Consider the following 20,361-nt stretch of genomic DNA (forward strand, 5'->3'; position numbering starts at 1 on the left):
GTGTCAGAAAAACTCAAAACTCAAATTTAATAGAATAGTTTTTAATTAAAACCCCAAGAGTTTCTGGTGGACAGTGAGGATCCAGCATCCATTTTCTGAAAGAAGTTATTAGCCTGTGCTAAATACTCAACCATATACTAAATATTATTTACAAATCACTGCATAACGATGCATGTAAGTAATTGATGTAAAATATCTTTAAGCAGTTAATTTGAATGTGTCTTGGTGTTGTGGAATGGTCCTGTAGCTGCAGAGGTTCTTCTCATGTTCCTCCTCCAGCCACAGGGTTCCCTCCATTATTCAAGACACACAGGAAGCTATACCAGTCTCCACTGTACGAACATCACCTTTGGGCCACGTTCTTGGCTTTCCGTAACATTTGTGGAATCGACCGTAAACCTGCAGCAACTAGTGCTGCTAAACAAATGAATAAAAACCCTCCACCCGTTTGAGGTCTTATGGAGTTATCCTTGAGCTCTCTCCCCAGTCTCAGGGTCCACTGCACTGTCCAGATCTGCAAAGGGTACAGAACATTAGACTCAGTGGCCATCCTGTGAGGAACACCTTAGAGGTGTACAGTTAGGTCCTCCACTGTGGGCAGTATTAGCTCTGCGGTGGCTAAGCAGGGGGCTGTGTTCCTGGGTGGTTTTGTGTGGTTGACCAGTGCCTCGTCATCAATGACACGTAAAACAACCAGTCTATTAAAACACAAACCAACTCGTGAAAGAGCCACACTGCAGGGATGGGTGTGTGTGTGGGAGGCTGGATGAAGCAGGGGTTTGTTTCAAGCTGCCACAATCATGCCGGCCAGCATATGTGCAGGTGTAGACAGCATGCAGGAGCTTAAAGGGCCTGAATAATATCACTGAACTGTATATATATTAGTACCTTGCAAGGCCACAAAAAATATATGCTCACTATTGCTAATGCACATCTCAACAATGTAGCTGCATATCTTGAGTGAAGTGTCATCAAAGGCAGAGGTGGGCATTCCAGGTTCAGAAAGTAAAACTCCTTCCCAGGATTTTACTCAAGCTTGCCGAATTTTCTAATTAGTGGAATCAATACAATCCAAGAAACCTGAGCAAGATCTTGGTGAGAACTTTTACTTTCTGAACCTGGAACGCTCACCTCTGCCAAAAGGCCACATTCCCTGCTAAAGGTCTAGTTTGAAGGAGCTTCTTCTGCTCATACATACCCATGCTTGCATCACTGGAGGACAGGCCACTTTGGTGGAAGTTCATGGGGGTCGAGGCAGAAGACACTGAGTACAAGCTTGATGAAAAACTCGAAAACATGGGTCCAGAAATCAAGGGAGCTATATCTGAATCCATGGCTACTGCAGCTGTGTAGATTTAAAAAGGTGTTAAAATGCAAGATTAAGCCGAATTTCCTTCATAGCCAGTGATGATAAATGTTCATTTAACGAACTTCGCTCAGTTGTCAGTGAGCCTGAAGCCTCACCTTGTGTGTGGGGGTGAGGGCGCTGTGGTGTGGTTGGGGACGGGGGGCAGGTCTCCACGTACACGGCCTCCATCCCACCCCCACAGGGGGAGGCAGCGGGCACTCCGGGCTGGTCACACGAGTTTCTCCATCGCCTTCCGGGCGACTCTGGGGGGGGGAGACGGCAGCTTTAGAGAGAGTTTACCCACATGACACCTGACCATGAGGACCTCACCGAGGTAACGTGAAGTCTGAAATACACGCACATTCTGAGGGAATTTACATCTTGTTTTACAAGAACATAAACTGCTGGGAAGACCAAACGTTAAGATATAGTCATCAATATGACCAACGCGTGTGTAGAGTAGCTAGGATTTCAAAAAGCACAAAGTCCAAATGTCCAATGGACAGCATTCGGGATAATATCGAGAATACTTAGATATTCTCACTTTAATCTTTTAAATGGCATGTAAAAAGGAAAAGATGTCTCCTCTTTACTTTGATACGCATTATAACCACTAGTGGGCCAAAATGGGGAACCTGCATTAAAGTACCTGTTGGAGAAATCACTGTCCCTGCTGTTCACTATATGTTGAGGATACAGTCTACATGTGAGAAGGAACAGGTTTACAGGTGAGGAGGATCAGGTCTACAAGTGAGGATGAAGAGGTCTACAGGTGAGGAGGATCAGTTCTACATGTGAGAAGGAACAGGTCTACATGTGAGGAGGATCAGGTCTACATGTGAGAAGGAACAGGTCTACAGGTGAGGAGGATCAGGTCTACATGTGAGAAGGAACAGGTCTACAAGTGAGGATGAAGAGGTCTACAGGTGAGTAGGATCATGTGATCTATGTGAATAGGAGCAGGTGAACAGGTGAGGATGAGGTGTTCTTACCGCAGCACTGGCCTCTCCTCATCTTGCGGAAGGGACATGTCTCTCTCATTCTCATCACACACGCCGTGTGTGTCCTCCTCCCCTTCGTGCTGCTCATAGTTGGGTGTCACACTCTTAACTAGTGACGGGGATCTCTTCACCGTGTGTGTTATTCATGTGTTTGGCGAGGATCCGTCTGGGTTTGTCTTCAGCGTCTGCGTGTTTCACTGTCAAGCTGCTATTTTTTGTCCTCCGACATATCGGAACCGGTTTTACTGGTCAGTCCACAAGTCCACCAGTATTTATGTCACCCAACCGGCCCGAGTTCTCACACCATCTGTGTTTTGATTTTCGCCGTGTGTGTGAGATTTAAAAGAATTCAAAAAAGTGAAACGTTATTGTTAAAATATTTATTCGATAATTTTATAAGCAGAGTAAAATAGGCATTTATGTATTTTTTTAATATCTACAAACCAGCTGCATGGATGTTATGCAGTTATAATGGACATCTGTAAAAACGTCTCAACGTAATTGGTACAGCTATATCAAACCTGTTTTGTCTGACCTTTATATTAAAGTGCTAATATAATCGTAGTGACTCTCCAAGACGTGATGTACAAACCACAGAGTATCTCACAAACACAGGACGTGTTTCAGGTTGGCAGTGGGTAGGATAATAAACACAAAGACTTTATATCAGTGGCACTTTCATAAAGCACTTTCAATGCAAGGTTAAAAAAGGTCCCAAATATCTAAACTTTCTGTATAGACCACGGCTATTTTCTAGTGATTACATAATCGTCAACAGAGCACAAAACCGCTAATAAAAACCGTTTCACGATCTTACAGCACTGTTTTTATTTGGGGCTGTTTGGAAATGAAACGTTTAAATCTTCCCCCTGTGCCTGATCAAACACTATTCAGCCTCCTACCCCACCTTTTCTCTCCTTAAATAAAATAAAATAGACTCTCCACGGGCAGTCAAAGACTGCTCATCAATTATTGTTGGCAGTGTAATTTGTTTTGATTTTTTAATTTACCTAGAACTTAAAAATATACATATCTCATCATAGTGAAGAAAAATACAGCCAACACACACTAGCCTCTTTCAGCTGGCGTCCTCTAAGTAGGAATCATGTTTTACCCAAGCATTGTTTCATAAAGATTTGCATAACAGATCCGAGAGTCGAAGCATAGTTCACTGGTCAATACAATAGCAGTATATATTTAAACATAAGACTCACTAATTTGAAATTACAGTACATGCAGAAAAATTACGTTTTTTTTTTTTTATATTCAAGAATAGCAGAATTACTGCCAGAATATCGAGACACTGGTCACACAGGCAGCTTCTCAATCCTCTCCCTAGTGTACTGTTTAAGCAGATTAAAGTGCTCTGCCTTCTCTAACCTACACAAATCTAGCTTAACTATTCTAGCATGCAATCCATTTATCCACACTCACGAAACCAGTCGGCAGGAAACGTAAACCGGAGGGGAGGTTTCATGATCTCTAGCCATGGACTTGTTTTTGCACTGAGGAGGGTAGGCTACCTTTACAGCAGTGAATGTGTTGTCTTCAATACGCTCCCAGTCGTAAGGTGAGATTTCACCCCTTTGTGAGCAGTGGTTTCTAGCCAATTAGATTTATGCCTTATTTGCATCATTAGGAACTGAACTATAAGCCCACAACTTGGTGTTCATCAAATGCACACAGCTGACACGTCTATGGTTTCTGACAGGCAGAGAACACTCTCCCTTGCTAAACGCTAACTAATGTAGTGGCGTATTGATGGATATGTGCAAGTAGGCCTTTGATCTGGGTTCTGTGAAGTTGTAGCTGAAAGAGATCAGAAACGGGGCCACGGGTGGAAGGACTCCTGTCCACGCCGGGCTGGTTCTGGAGAAGCCCGTCTAGCCCCAGAATCTCTGCCTCTTTTCTTGGAGCAGGTAGATGGGGCCCAGGTCCTCTTGTGCGAAGACCGAGCCGGCCGAGTCGGCCATGAAGATGAAGTACAGGTTGGCCACCAGCATTACCAGCGTGGGCACGAAGGAGAAGCCGAACCCAAAACCCCTCACGCTGCTGCCCCACACCGCCGCGATCCAGTACACCAGCCTGGGGCAGAACACAGGGGCTGAACACAACACACCAGCCTGGGGCAGAACACAGGGGCTGAACACAACACACCAGCCTGGGGCAGAACACAGGGGCTGAACACAACACACCAGCCTGGGGCTGAACACAGGGGCTGAACACAACACACCAGTCTGGGGCTGAACACAGGGGCTGAACACAACACACCAGCCTGGGGCTGAACACAGGGGCTGAACACAACACACCAGCCTGGGGCTGAACACAGGGGCTGAACACAACACTCATGTATGGCTGCTATGAAAAATGAACAGTCACACACAGACTGAAGCCTGGTCATCAGGCAAGATTAAAGTAAAACGGTTGGATGTGTGAAGAAAGGCAACACACACACACACACACACACACACACACACACACACACACACACACACACACACACACACACACGATACCTGCCAAAGGCGAAGATGATGGTGAGGAGTGGCACCAGTTTGAGCAGCTCCTGGCTGAGATAAGCAGCCATGACACCCAACTGCAGGAAGTACATGAGAAAGAGGGAGATGGAGTCTTCGACAAAGTTGCGATGGACGATCACGGCTTCGATCTCTGGCTCTCCATCACACTGGGGCTTCACAGACAGGTACCGCAGCCTGGACACGCCCAACACCAACACACCTGGGAGAGATCGGGCCAAACACGTCACACTTAGAGTGCCCTTTTTATGGGAAAAGGCTTTTCTATCAGGAGAAATCAAGGACAATAATTTATCTGAAAGTCAGCCGTGATCATGAAGCAGTGGTTCTTACCCAAGACAATTGGGATGACCGCGAAGACCGAGCAGCGCAGTGTGTAGACCAGCCGCAGGGGGGCGCTGTCGAGCAGCGGGGCATCAAAGGGCAGGAAAGTGTAGCCCCCCCACACCAGCACAGGGAAAATCATGGCAGCCATGAGCACAGCCACAGCTACTTTTACCAGATCTCGTTTGGTCCCAGTACACCCACCTTGAGAAGAATGACCAATGAAAAGGTTTTGTTGTGCAAGTGGAACTACTGTCTGCAAAATGCCAGGTACAACAAAAATGTGGTTACACCCCACATATGAGGCAAGATGAGTTTGCATAACTAAACAGTTATTCATCTTAATGTTGCTTTTTGCTTTGAGTGAAAATTTGCAGAGGGCAGAGTGTTAGGAAATTAAGGAAACATATTGTGCATTTTATTCTAATCATATACAGATATTTTATAGATACAGAATAATCTTAGTTAAAAGGCTAGAGCTTCAAAAGAAAAATGTTATTCGGTTCAGTACAAAGCTTCATGTGCAGCTGATTAATATGGTGATGTTTAATAGTTTACAGTAGCACTAGATACAAAACCAATTTTTTTATATTTTATTTCCACTTACAGCATGGCACATGCTTGGTGCTGGAAGAGTAGCCCACTGGCAGGGTGTTAGCATGCCTGATGAAGGGGTTGTCCTCCGTCTCCTCCACCCAGCGGCTCATACTCTGTCTCAGTGGCTCAGGTATGCTGGTGGAGTTGAACACCCCAGCTGCCTTGTCTGGCATGGAGTTCAGCTCCACCTCAATCTCCAAGTGCTTCACCTGGTCGCCCTGCAGCAAACGCTCCTTCTCCACCCGGCACCCCTTGGCCTGCTGCCTCTCCCAGGTGCCCAGCTCTTTTGCACTCTCCGTCCTGCTGAACCGTCCACGGAGCGACGGGGAATCTGAGCTCATGCTCGCGGTCTCCTCAGCCACGTCCGGGTCATCCTTCTTTGGGGCAGAATCAGGTGCCGCCGGCCCCTTCCCGCCCGGACCGTCGGACCTCTCTTCCGGCCATGGCAGAGTACTGGGCTCCTTACTTCCAAGCACTGGGTCCGTGTGTGTGTTCATCTTCTTCTCTTCCGTTACCTGACCAGGTGTGTGGTTTTCCTCTGTCGGCCCCTCCGGGCTCTTCACCACAGGCAGTGTGTCTAGGGATATGGCCTTAGACATTTTCATGAATTATGTAGCTGCTCGTCTGTTGTGATTCAGTGAATTAAGTGTGGCATTCATCAGAGGCAAAAGAGCGTCCATAGGGTCATACCTGTTCACCTGTCTGCCTGTCCCTTTAAACAGATAAGATCAATACTTTATAGCTGGACTCGTGTAAATTATCGTGTTTGTACAGATATGAATCATTCGACATTTTAATCCGATTTTAAAATATTGTAGCGGAATTAAAACGCCATTGTTTTTTGCAGATCCCTTAAAAGCCAGATAGATTTATCACCACTTTTACGAGTAACCCACATATTCACTGTGAAATGGCCGCAAGCCTTACCTAGAGTTCAGTGGTAAATACGGAAGTAACCCGATCAAATCTACTAGCCTCTCGATTTAAACCTCGAATCAACACGCGAATAACGGATACGTTTCCAAAATGCTCACCGATTATCAGTATCTCGCAAAAAGCTTTCTTCAAGTTTGGTTAGTTTTCCAAAGAAACGTCCACGTCCTGTTTGAGGCCGTTCAGGTGTGTCCAGGTGCCGCGTTAAAGGCGCAGGTGTTAAAGGGGAGGCGCTCTGCTCGCGCGCTCCTCGCGCGCTCCCGGTCCTGCATATCTGAATGTTTATCAATATACAACAATATACAACCGACCTGTGTTTTTGTTTGGACTTGTTGTTGTTGTTCTTCTTTTTTGATCATATTTTCAAGGCAAACGTTTAACGGGCTGTCAGAAATATTACTGAAATTAGTACTGAAACGTTAACTATGCAGTTTTGTGGCGTTCCCAAGACACAGACCCACTTACCAATCTAAGCAATAACTAACAGTGATGTCAGTAACGCGTTACTCTAATCTTACCACTTTTTTCGGTAACGAGTAATATAACGCGCTACTATTTCCAGTCCAGTAATCAGATTAAAGTTACTTATCCACGTAACTGTGCGTTACTATTTTTATTTTCCCTAGTAAAATATATATTTTTGCTTTCTTCTTGGCTCAGTTCTACTTTTGCGTCTGACCGTAGCGCTCGACTCCGCACGCTGCGCGCGACCCTGTGAGAGCGCGAGCACGTTTTACACGTCATTTTTTTGCAGTGTCCTCCCGTAACGATATGTGGTAGTGTAAAGAAACACCCCTCAAAAACAGGGGAAGGAACATTTACCTGACCAATTTTAATGTTGCTTTGTGTTCCACGTTTGAAAAGTGCTGGAATTTTGACTAACGTCGCCTACTTTAAAATGCTTGAAATTGTAATGGTATTTCGTTTCACAAGCTGTCTGACTGAACAGTTCGCTTGTATTGCGTTTACAAATAAATTTACAAATAATACCGCGCAGCTACACAAACGTAATGTCAGGAGATACTGTAGCGACTCCTACTCCTCACGGCGAGTCGTGCCCTTTAAGTGACACTGGGGGGGCGGAGCCTGCGCGCGCCAGGGTTGCGTTATCAATAAAGTTTTCCTCCTCTGGATTTTTGGATTAAGCAGTTTCTGCCTCGGTTACCGAACCTGCTTCAATACATTGTTACTGTTAAAATGCACTTCCAATAAAGTGAGTATTGGAAAAATTGATTTTGCTGCTGAATGTAACTACTAAAGTAACTTGTAATCTAACGTAGTTACTTTTAAAATCAAGTAATATGTAACGTAACTAAGTTACTTTTAAAAGGAGTAATCAGTAATCAGTAATCGGATTACTTTCTCAAGGTAACTTAGCCATCACGGATAACTAATTTATTAATATGAGCCATTGAGACCTAAAGCACTAATCAGTTCTTTGGATATATTTCAGGGTTTAATGGCACGATTGGCCACACTCATATTCCTATCACAGCCCCTTAATTACATGAAAGACATCATGTGAATTGTGAAGTCTTTTCATATCATTAATGTGCAGGTAAATAATAACATTTAGCTTCCCAATGAAAATAGTCAAGGCAGCAGCTACCACAGCTAATTACTGTTCCGCAGTCTGAAGATGTGTGATGCAGCCCACATAATGTGCAAAAAAAGTGACCTGGGCCTCTGTATGACTTACACATGTTTTGTGAGTGTTCATGTTTTGTGACTTCATGGTGATATATAAGTTATTATAAGTAAACTAATCAACATTTTGTTTCCTTCCATTTTAACAGAAAATGTAAACAGTGTCTGTGCTGTCATAGGAGAGTTCAACAGTTACTTGCTGGGCTTGAGGGGTGACCTTGCTAGCCCTGTGTGATGACCCCATACCCTGACCCTGAGGGGTGACCCTGCTAGCCCTGTGTGATGACCCCCATACCCTGACCCTGAGAGGTGACCCTGCTAGCCCTGTGTGATGACCCCATACCCTGACCCTGAGGGGTGACCCTGCTAGCCCTGTGTGATGACCCCCATACCCTGACCCTGAGGGGTGACCCTGCTAGCCCTGTGTGATGACCCCCATACCCTGACCCTGAGAGGTGACCCTGCTAGCCCTGTGTGATGACCCCATACCCTGACCCTGAGGGGTGACCCTGCTAGCCCTGTGTGATGACCCCCATACCCTGACCCTGAGAGGTGACCCTGCTAGCCCTGTGTGATGACCCCATACCCTGACCCTGAGAGGTGACCCTGCTAGCCCTGTGTGATGACCCCATACCCTGACCCTGAGAGGTGACCCTGCTAGCCCTGTGTGATGACCCCCATACCCTGACCCTGAGGGGTGACCCTGCTAGCCCTGTGTGATGACCCCCATACCCTGACCCTGAGAGGTGACCCTGCTAGCCCTGTGTGATGACCCCCATACCCTGACCCTGAGAGGTGACCCTGCTAGCCCTGTGTGATGACCCCATACCCTGACCCTGAGAGGTGACCCTGCTAGCCCTGTGTGATGACCCCATACTCTGACCCTGAGAGGTGACCCTGCTAGCCCTGTGTGATGACCCCATACCCTGACCCTGAGGGGTGACCCTGCTAGCCCTGTGTGATGACCCCCATACCCTGACCCTGAGAGGTGACCCTGCTAGCCCTGTGTGATGACCCCATACCCTGACCCTGAGAGGTGACCCTGCTAGCCCTGTGTGATGACCCCATACCCTGACCCTGAGATGTGACCCTGCTAGCCCTGTGTGATTACCCCATACCCTGACCCTGAGAGGTGACCCTGCTAGCCCTGATCTGCTAACATAATCTCTGATTAACCCTTCACCTCCCCAGTGTCAAATAAAAAACAATATGCCTTTCTCTTCATGAAGATGTCTTCATTATACAAATGCAGTTTTATAGTTTATATTTCTTATATTGTTCAGGCAAGTATAGTCATGTACCTGTAGAAAACTCAACCAATGTTCCAGCAATTGAGTTTCTATTTTGGTCATTTGTATGTAGAGCTTTATGTGAACCATTTCTAAATATGATTTGTCAGTGTTTCTCCAAGTAAACCTTGTCCAGCTGTTTCGCAAGGAAGTATAGAAATGCAAAATTTTACATTGAATTTCAGTGCCAGGTCTGCACTGTGAGTTATGGGCTGAGGTTGGACATCATACTGGGGGAGCTGTGCTGTGGAGGTGGACACGTCCTCTTCTTCACGGAATATTCCAGAATTCTTCTGGTAGAAAAAAAGTAAGTTCAAGTTTTATTTTCATACAACATTCATCAACTGTTCAATAATATTTTAAGGTATAAACCTCAATAGGCCTCTCTGTATCTTCCCTCTCTCTAGAAGCTGACTGCATTTTTCATCCTCCTGTAATGAAAATGATCAATTTGGGAGTTCTATAACATATACTATAACTATAACCTGTTATTTAAAAATTTGTGGACTATGCAGAATACTTTCAAATGCATAGAGATCCTTTGGCAGAAGGCACCCACAGACAGATCCCACCATCAGTAATTTAAGATAAAGAGACAGAGACAGTTAACATTAGGGAATAAAGGCAGAAAGTGTCTCTACTTGGAAATATTTTTTCAAAGCCACATATCTAACTCTGATTCATTTTTTCAAAGCCAGATATCTAACTCTGATTCACCTACAGTGACTATGATGTCTGAAGGACAACAGAGGATCTGAGACGATTGTACTGCTACAAGAAAATGAGGTATGTCTAAGATTGATGGTTTGGCGTCAGCGAGCTATTACTAGGATGAATGTATCTATATATAATTAATTTGAAAGCTAACCTCTTGTGTAGGACTCTGTGTCCTGAGGGTTAGATGAGCGTCCTCCAGAGATGCCTTCAGCAGTAGAGTCTACTGCTCTGAGGGTCATCTCTTCAGCTTCTGGAATTATGGAGGAACCACGACCTGTTTTTTGAACCTCAAACTTTTTATATATTTGCTATAATATGGGGCAAATTTGAATATATACTGTAAGCACAAATATGGAGATTTATATATATGTATAAATCTATTTAGATGTTGCTTTAAAATAGGCATTACTGTATACTGGCATATCTGGTATAGTCACATAAATACACCACACGGTGACTACAGCTCTCCTGAGGTCTGGTCATGACATGGAGGCCAAACAACATCACAACTGCTTGTAATGAAATTATATCACACCTGTTTGAATTGTGATTTCATACTTCATCTTCAGTTGCTGCCAAGTATGTTTTGTGCATGTTGTCACACACACACACACACACACACACACACACACACACACACACACACACACACACACACACACACCTGTGGCATCTACATTACATGTTATCTAAGGGATTATTGGAGTTAAATCTACTTCCTGAAACAGGACTCAGATCTTTTGTAAAGGGGATCGATGCTATGTATATTTAATGAGTTCTTAAGTAGGCTATCTGTAAGCATTTCCCAGACCAAGTGGATTTAAACGTACACTTAATTAAATTTAACAGCACCTTTAGGTCTTTAGAGGTGTTTCAGATCATGATGTACTGTAGCTACAGAATGCATAGTTTCTAAATTAAGATCCAAGTTGTCAAATTAGGCATCTCAAACGTAGCCCTGGTTGTTTACCAGAAAAGTCTCTTATCATGAATAATTCCCTTGTGAAATGGTCTAATTTACTTGGCTCAGTTGAGATTCAGTTCTGTGGTATATAACTGATTTAAGGGCAGATTTTTCCCTGACTGTTTATCACTGCAATGCATAAATTGAACACAACAAATCTGATGGGAAACTGTGGGCCAATGCAGCAAATACGTTTACCAGTGCAAAAGCCTTTACCAGTGCACATAAATACGCAGTTCTGGTTTCACTGACAAACGGCGCACAAATAATTGAAGGACAGAAGCAGACAAACAGGGCCTTCACTGCAGCTGTTGAAGGGTCGTGTTGTTTCACCTGTCAGCTCTGTGTAGGGAGAACGGCCTCGTTAATGAAGGAAATGTAATGACATGAATACTGCACAATATACCAATATACTGTATTATTATTATTATTTTGATGTTTACTGAAATGTTAGCTATAATATAAACATTTGGTTATTTGAAACATGATATGTTATTGAAAAATAATTAATTTTTTGTTCTAATTGTGAATGTTAAACTTATCATGTATTACAATAAAATGAATATTACCTTTTAGGTACACTTATTAGAAACATCAAAATACTATTTCCATTTCAAATAGCATTCTAACATTTAACGCCATTAAGCATCCATCTACACAGTGTATCCAGTCCTTACATAACAAACAATGCATAATTGAATCACGCATATCTCACACTTTATTTCATGAGTCATTACCCACTCTCATGATAGGGTGGTATCGACTGGATCCGCACAGCTGACACGAGTGCTAAATGTCACACGGTCTCTGGCTCGCACACTGGAAATGTTTCTGTCCTAAATGTGAGCGGAGATGCAGCAATAAATGTTGATGCACGGTGATGAAGATGGTGATGAAGATGGATGGATTGGGGTTGTTTTTCCTGAAGGAATAGAAGAATGTGTGAATCATTTTTCCCAAGATGATTCACAAACAGGCCGTGTGATGTTAATCAAAACACACTAAATAAATGAAACATCTAACATTTTACATTATGTTATTTTGAATGAAAAGAATCTAAAGAATATAATCTAAAGAATATCTAAATCTAAAGTATAAAATAATTAAAAATTTATGGCAGGTTCCAGATGTGAATATGGAAAACTTTTTATGTGACATATTTAAGCTGTCCCCTTTTAGAAGTGAATTCTCAAAGCATGCTGCTTTTAGTCAAAATAAACACTAGGCAACTTGAGGGGTATAATTGCCTAAGAAATTCAATTCACTTGATAGAATCCTAAAGTCATTCAGTGACATCAGAGAAATACATTTATCTTTATTTGAAAACAAATATAAAAAGCACAACAAATGCAAGAGCCACTTGTGAACCACATGGCACATGGTCTTCTATAAAAACTAGAGTCTTTCAGTTTAAGTATCTAGTATATTACACACACACACACACACACACACACACACACACACACACACACACACACACACACACACACACACACACACACACACTGATCAGCTAAAACACAATGTGCATTGTGATGATTACTCTCATTCCTGACCCTAGAGTTTAGGGTGCTGTGGCAATAATTGTCCCCAATAAGGACAAGATTAAAGCAGAGCAATCTCACCTTTACAGACCGTAAAGCAATCTCACCTTTACAGACCGTAATGCCATCTCACCTTTACAGACTGTAAAGCAATCTCACCTTTACAGACTGTAAAGCAATCTCACCTTTACAGACCGTAAAGCAATCTCACCTTTACAGACCGTAAAGCAATCTCACCTTTACAGACCGTAATGCCATCTCACCTTTACAGACCGTAAAGCAATCTCACCTTTACAGACCGTAATGCCATCTCACCTTTACAGACTGTAAAGCAATCTCACCTTTACAGACTGTAAAGCAATCTCACATTTACAAACCATAATACGATCTTACCTTTATAAACCATAATGTGATCTCACCTTTACAGACCATAATGCAACAGCTGGTAGTAAAATTAAATTGAAACAGGCACCAACATGGTAATATTTAACTTTTCTGCCCATTACAGACATTTTTTTTGTGAGCTTGACATTTTTTTTAACACATACTTTAGCTATTCACAGCTCTGTACCAGAGAACCTGCATAACACTGATAGCTTGTGCACAACAGCAAATTCACATAATTGGAATGAAGTTTGTTTTTTAGTCTCTGGAAATACTTTTGAACAATATGCACAACATCAGAAACACCCTACTGAAGCACACCGCAGAGAGATTTGGAGAGAGAGAGAGACAGACACCTTGAGAGAGAGACGGGTGTTGTGAAAGTGCTCAGTCAGACGCCCATGGTGGCTGGCTGGTCAGAACACTGATTGACATGTAGCTTAATAACAGCAAGGCCCAGTCAGTCTGGCAGCTCTGTAAACACACTGAATCATAAGGCTGACAGCTCAGGACAAAGAGCTCACAGGATTTTAAAAAACTGTAAACCAAAGCACTTTAAATCCTTCAAAGGTAGTGGAATGATAAATTCAGTAAAGGATTAGCCTCATTTTCAGAATTAATAATTTACACTGTAAGGACAAAAAAAATGACAAAAGTCCACCAAATAGCTCGACCAAACCACCTGTAACAGGTGACTGGCCAGGTTTAGTCATAGATGTGTCATCGCTAATACTTCTGAGAGGACCTGGACATGACATCACTTATCAGCTGTGGTGATACTTGTGAGGTATTGTGCTGGCAGATAAATATCTCATAAGAACGTACGGAAGAAACGGGTAAACCAGAACATGTGATATACTTTTTTAAATGACACACCATGGCATCAAATGTACACCACCAACATGGTAGCACACTACTGAGGACTCGGTGGTGAGGACTCGGAGGTGAGGACTCGGAGGTGAGGACTCGGAGGTGAGGACTCGGAGGTGAGGACTCGGTGGTGAGGACTCAGAGGTGAGGACTCTGTGGTGAGGACTCGGAGGTGAGGACTCGCAGGTGAGGACTCGCAGGTGAGGACTCGTAGGTGAGGACTCGCAGGTGAGGACTCGGAGGTGAGGACGCTGAGGTAGCCATCGTGTGGCGTGGTGCCTGCTAGGTCCTGGCAGCCTCTCAGGCGATGCGGTAGTCGAACGTGTCTTTCTCCATGTAGTCTGTCCACGTGGAGGACGGCATGCTGCTGTAAGGGTCCAGCAGGATGCGAAAACAGCGCACGATCAGCAGGCCGAGGAAGATGAAGAGGAGCAGCACGAAGACGAAGGCTGCCTTCTGCTCGAGGGTGAGGAAGGGTATGGGCTGTGTGGCCCCAGACGCAGACAGTGTGCTGCTGTGGAGATGTTCGGCCATCTTCACGGGCCTCCCGCACCACCCTGGGCTCACACGGCCATCACGGGGGACCGCACACTCAACAAGTCCCCTGTTCGCAACCATTTTAGACACAGTTAGCTTCAGCTCATTTGCAGAGAGAGGGGGGCATGAAATTGAACACAATACTAAACTGTGACGGATTTACTTTTAGGAATGGAAATTCTAGACAGGAATCAAAATCTAGATTCATATAATGGAATAGCCCTTTATTCTACATAGTGTTTTTTATCATCTTGGGAAGAAGTTCAAAATTCGAAAGGAAGACAGACAGAAAATAATAGTGTTTGATTTGACTAAGAACACATTGCTTTATATTTGTAGTCCGTATATGTTGTTAAATTTCAGCATGCATCGCCATGAACTTAGGTGGTCAGTAGTGTGGACCCTATGACCCTATTGATTAATCAGAATACAACATGAAACTAATTATGTTAATTGTCTTTTAAAGAGTAGAATGAAGTATTAAGCATTGCAACAAGCTCTTTACAACAAGCTCTCAGCTCGTCTCAAATACACGCCTCAAATTCCCCCGGAATGGATGGGAAAGACAAACACGCTATTCCTGTGTCATCTTGCTGAAATCCCCACGCCTGCTGACGGTCAGTGACCCTGCACCAGCACTGCTCTTAGATGTCAGTGCCCAGTAATCGATGTGCCCTTCCCTGAGATGTTGTGTGATTCCAGAATATAGAATTATTTTGTATATGAGTCACATACGTCACTTGCCCTGAAACTACCTGCTTCTAACTCACAGAATAAATTATCTCACTGCAAACCCACATGCAAAACGTGACTACACATATCACAATGAATGTAGCGCAACAGACATACATGTGCCGTCCTGTCTGTGTTAACAGAGATATATGCAATATGCTCCAGTAAGTGCAATATCTACCCTTCTGTAATTATTTCATATTGATTAGCCCTGAGACCAAAGCATTTTGTCACGTACAGTTTCCCTGATATCAGAGTTGCATGGCTGTGATCTCCATGTTCTTTTTCACTGGAAGAATCACGTACCTGTTGTGGACGGGCAGCTAAAAAAGATCCTTCAGAAGCCGACAGACGCAGAAAATAAACGAAGAAACGCTCGGCTCCCATTATGGCTGCCTACCTGGACACATACGTCGGATCAACTTTTTTAACCCGATTCCTTCGAACGGTTCAGAAATCTAAATAATAGCTTGTCGTGCTCGCTCGCATTCCTGGCTTTTGTTGCCCAACTCCCTCTCCCCCCACCAGATGAGTCTGTGGCGGTGTCACATCACCCATAGCAACCAGTTGCCATAGCAATTCGTCCAAGTGTGTTCACCGAATGTTGGGTGAGTGAGAGGGATGTGCGATCCAACTGAGTCTCTCCGCAAATCACTGTTTCAGTCAAGCATGAAGATTCAATAAGGGCTTAGAAATGTGTCACGTCAACAAACGCCTAATACAGCCAATGTTTTCAACTTTGGCCTTGACCAGATTACTGACACATTTTCAATTGGTTTCTGGAGAACAATGTGGTGGTTAGTGGTTATAGTGGTTAGTGGTGGTTATAGTGGTTAGTGGTGGTTAGTAACATATCACAGTCGATACACTACATTACACACCAAAGCCCACTGCCTCTGCTGCCACTGGCTCATCGATCACTGGCTCATCGATCACTCTCTGTGACATGATCAATAAGCCAAATCAAATCAGAATAAACACAGCATGTTTGTTTTCGTAACAATGTGTCTCTCAAGGTTTTTCACATCTTAAGCCTGCGCTGTCCTATTTAGATGTTAGGCACCTCAGGGCTTCTATCTCATTGTTCACTCACTCAGTCACTTAGAAATGTATATATTTCAAATTAATTCAATATGTCACTAGTGATCAAATAAAGGATTAAATAAAAATGCATATGTTGAATGTTACAAGTTCAGTGACAGTCTGTCACATCTAAACAATGCAGACATTATTCATTTGAATGAGCAGCCTAAGACATATTCAAAACAGCAGCAGTGTGTATGAATATGCATCACATGCATTATTACTAACTGGCAACGCTGAAAATGTGTTGATGATGTTACAATCACATGAACGTTATGACTAGAAAGAAAAACAAATCAAAAACAGTGGAAGAATAGTGAGGGTTGTTCACTCCTGAAAGACCACAGAGCAGTGTTCAATTCTGGCCACAGGGACGGTGCTTCGAACAGCCACAACCTGAATCCTGCCATCAGTTTCCCAAAACAGCCCCAAACCGCAGATATAGAAACATGTCAGCAGCAACACTTGCACAGCTTATGTGATAGGTAACCGTGGTGACCACTGGCGGCACGAGTCACCTGTATAACCATGTGACGCCTCCCTGCCTGATGCTCACTGTGGAAGAGGCAACTAAGAGCAAAACAGAAGTGTAATAGCACGCACTGTCCACCAGGGGCCCTCGCTGTTCACACGGCAAGTGTCGATTCCTCTGATGAGCGCGGGCGCTCGCTTAGCTGCTGGACCTGATGGCACGCAGGGCTCTGTGCCTAGAACAGGTGCCCTCCTCTCTCTGGCCTGGTCTGGGTGAATGTCCCCACTGGCTTCAAGACCACGTCGGTCTGTGCCAAAATAAATCTGAATCAAATGTCTGAATGAGTAGTGCCCGTAGGCACACCCTTCTGTTATAACTGTCAGGCTGGGAGATGCTACTTACCACGCCTCAGTCTGGACACTGGACACCCACAGGCGTTCTCCGTTCCACACCCTATACACACAAGACTGTGCCGTGCAGCCCAGATCAAACTAAACCCTCAAGTTTGCTAATGACACTATAGTTATAGCTACAGAGACGTGTGAAGACATCTAAAATTCAAGCAATGGAAGCCTGCTTGCTTCTGGGATCCCAAATTATCCTATTCTACAATACGTAGGATCAGTTTCTACCTCTGGGCTGTGAAGCTGTTGACCTCCACACACACTCATTTACTCAGCGGACTAACTACATATTCCATGGTTGTCCATACTCCTTCCTCACGTGTGTCCATACCCCTTCCTCACGTGTGCCCTTGCTTCTTCCTCAAGTGTGTCCATACTCCTTCCTCATGTGTGTCCATACTACATCCTCACGTGTGTCCATACTCCTTCATTGCGTGTGTCCATACTCCTTCCTCACGTGTGTCTATACTCCTTCCTAACGTGTGTCCATATTCCTTCCTCATGTGTGTCCATACTCAGTCCTCACGTGTGTCCATACTCCTTCCTCACATGTGTCATTGCTCCTTCCTAACGTGTGTCCATATTCCTTCCTCACGTGTGTCCATACTACGTCCTCACGTGTGTCCATACTACGTCCTCACGTGTGTCCATACTCCTTCCTCACATGTGTCATTGCTCCTTCCTAACGTGTGTCATTGCTCCTTCCTCACATGTGTCCATATCCCTTCCTCACGTGTATCCATACTCCTTCCTCACGTGTGTCCATACTCCTTCCTCACGTGTGTCCATACTCGGTCCTCACGTGTGTCCATACTACGTCCTCACGTGTGTCCATACTACGTCCTCGCGTGTGTCCATACTCCTTCCTCAAGTGTGTCATTGCTCCTTCCTCACGTGTGTCCATATCCCTTCCTCACGTGTATCCATACTCCTTCCTCACGTGTGTCCATACTCCTTCCTCACGTGTGTCCATACTCGGTCCTCACGTGTGTCCATACTACGTCCTCACGTGTGTCCATACTACGTCCTCGCGTGTGTCCATACTCCTTCCTCAAGTGTGTCATTGCTCCTTCCTCACATGTGTCCATATCCCTTCCTCACGTGTATCCATACTCCTTCCTCACGTGTGTCCATACTCAGTCCTCACGTGTGTCCATACTACGTCCTCGCGTGTGTCCATACTCCTTCCTCACATGTGTCATTGCTCCTTCCTAACGTGTGTCATTGCTCCTTCCTCACATGTGTCCATATCCCTTCCTCACGTGTGTCATTGCTTCTTCCTCGTGTGTGTCCATACTCCGTCCTCGCGTGTGTCCATACTCCTTCCTCACGTGTCCATACTCCTTCCTAATGTATGTCATTGCTCCTTCCTCACATGTCCATACCCCTTCCTCACGTGTATCATTGCTCCTTCCTCACGTGTATCCATACTCCTTCCTCACGTGTGTCCATACTACGTCCTCACGTGTGTCCATACTCCTTCCTCACATGTCATTGCTCCTTCCTCACGTGTGTCATTGCTCCTTCTTCACGTGTTTCCATACTCCTTCCTCATGTGTGTCCATACTACGTCCTCACGTGTGTCCATACTCCTTCCTCATGTGCGTCCATACTCCTTCCTCACGTTTCCATACTCCTTCCTCACGTGTGTCATTGCTCCTTCCTCACGTGTGTCATTGCTCCTTCCTCACGTGTCCATATTCCTTCCTCATGTGTGTCCATACTCCTTCCTCATGTGTGTCCATACTCCTTCTTCACGTGTTTCCATACTCCTTCCTCATGTGTGTCCATACTACGACCTCATGTGTGTCCATACTCCTTCCTCACATGTGTCATTGCTCCTTCCTCACGTGTATCATTGCTCCTTCCTCACGTGTGTCCATACTCCTTCCTCACGTGTGTCCATACTACGTCCTCACGTGTGTCCATACTCCTTCCTCACATGTGTCATTGCTCCTTCCTCACGTGTGTCATTGCTCCTTCTTCACGTGTTTCCATACTCCTTCCTCATGTGTGTCCATACTACGTCCTCACGTGTGTCCATACTCCTTCCTCATGTGTGTCCATACTCCTTCCTCATGTGTTTCTATACTCCTTCCTCACGTGTGTCATTGCTCCTTCCTCACGTGTCCATATTCCTTCCTCATGTGTGTCCATACTACGTCCTCACGTGTGTCCATACTACGTCCTCACGTGTGTCCATACTCCTTCCTCATGTGTGTCCATACTCCTTCCTCATGTGTTTCTATACTCCTTCCTCACGTGTGTCATTGCTCCTTCCTCACGTGTCCATACTCCTTCCTCATGTGTGTCCATACTCCTTCCTCACGTGTTTCCATACTCCTTCCTCACGTGTGTCATTGCTCCTTCCTCACGTGTGTCATTGTTAGTGTGCCTGAGGTTTTGGTTTATGACAGTTGTGCAGGTTTGTTGTCCTCACATCACACAGTATTGTTCTCATTCTCTCTGTGTATTTCTGTTATTGGGTAGGGTGTCACTATGTTATTATGTTGCTTTTAACAGAAACTAATTTTTTTACAGATTCAAACTCACTAGAGTACTCATATAGGATGACTGAACTTTGCCTTCCGATATTAGTGTGTCATAGACTGGTTAAGGACTAATAGAAAATGGAAAATTAAACATGTTTTTAGTCAATTATTGCTGCCTATGATTCTACACATCCAGAAACATTCAGAGACATGAACCACTTGTAAGCATTTCTTACATTAACTTAATTTGTCAGTTGCAAGCAACATTTATTACGAATTGTTGTCCTGCCTTGGCATGCCAAATATTGTTGACCTTGGCCACTCTTTAATTAACGTCATTCTAATTACAATCACTACTACATTATTGGTAAATAAACAAACCCACCTGTTTGTTTTTTTTCTTAGTTGTAAACACACACGCAACGTTTGTGTACGTACGCGTGTTGGTTCCTCACGTGACTCTTTGCGTATTACGCAAGTCCAGAG

General features: G+C 44.3%; 3 protein-coding genes and 1 long non-coding RNA gene across 11 annotated transcripts; 1 reads left to right on the forward strand and 3 right to left on the reverse strand.

Annotated features, from left to right (window-relative positions):
* Positions 1 to 31: 31 nt before the first annotated feature.
* LOC143491497 (uncharacterized) lies at positions 32 to 2,580 on the reverse strand. Its single transcript, XM_076990556.1, has 4 exons — positions 2,341 to 2,580; positions 1,465 to 1,611; positions 1,199 to 1,345; positions 32 to 514 (listed from the first exon to the last, which is right to left on the reverse strand). The coding sequence occupies exons 1-4, from the start codon at positions 2,435 to 2,437 to the stop codon at positions 465 to 467; spliced, it is 441 nt and encodes a 146-aa protein (XP_076846671.1). The 5' UTR covers positions 2,438 to 2,580; the 3' UTR covers positions 32 to 464.
* Positions 2,581 to 2,714: 134 nt separating this feature from the next.
* On the reverse strand, positions 2,715 to 13,780 carry tmem79b (transmembrane protein 79b). Of its 8 annotated transcripts, XM_076990547.1 has the most exons (13): positions 13,642 to 13,780; positions 12,099 to 12,279; positions 11,574 to 11,699; positions 10,929 to 10,965; positions 10,545 to 10,643; positions 10,049 to 10,107; positions 9,850 to 9,969; positions 6,842 to 7,014; positions 6,498 to 6,519; positions 5,818 to 6,397; positions 5,220 to 5,414; positions 4,866 to 5,088; positions 2,715 to 4,434 (listed from the first exon to the last, which is right to left on the reverse strand). In XM_076990547.1, exons 6-13 carry the CDS (start codon positions 10,094 to 10,096, stop codon positions 4,233 to 4,235), a joined length of 1,563 nt encoding a protein of 520 aa, XP_076846662.1. In that variant the 5' UTR covers positions 10,097 to 10,107; positions 10,545 to 10,643; positions 10,929 to 10,965; positions 11,574 to 11,699; positions 12,099 to 12,279; positions 13,642 to 13,780; the 3' UTR covers positions 2,715 to 4,232. The 8 variants fall into 8 exon arrangements, with proteins under 8 accessions (XP_076846662.1, XP_076846667.1, XP_076846663.1 ...); XM_076990552.1 differs by lacking the exons at positions 10,545 to 10,643; positions 10,929 to 10,965 and having other exon boundaries at positions 9,850 to 9,966; XM_076990548.1 differs by lacking the exons at positions 10,545 to 10,643; positions 10,929 to 10,965.
* On the forward strand, positions 9,862 to 11,548 carry LOC143491499 (uncharacterized). The gene is made up of 2 exons (XR_013125214.1): positions 9,862 to 9,983; positions 10,400 to 11,548. It is a non-coding gene; the product is annotated as an uncharacterized LOC143491499 (long non-coding RNA).
* Positions 13,781 to 14,452: 672 nt separating the features above from the next.
* LOC143491498 (cortexin-2) lies at positions 14,453 to 20,246 on the reverse strand. Its single transcript, XM_076990557.1, has one exon. The coding sequence runs from the start codon at positions 14,771 to 14,773 to the stop codon at positions 14,456 to 14,458; it is 318 nt and encodes a 105-aa protein (XP_076846672.1). The 5' UTR covers positions 14,774 to 20,246; the 3' UTR covers positions 14,453 to 14,455.
* Positions 20,247 to 20,361: the final 115 nt, after the last annotated feature.

This window comes from Brachyhypopomus gauderio, unplaced genomic scaffold (genome assembly GCF_052324685.1).
Source record: "Brachyhypopomus gauderio isolate BG-103 unplaced genomic scaffold, BGAUD_0.2 sc76, whole genome shotgun sequence".
Taxonomy (NCBI): Eukaryota; Metazoa; Chordata; class Actinopteri; order Gymnotiformes; family Hypopomidae; genus Brachyhypopomus; species Brachyhypopomus gauderio.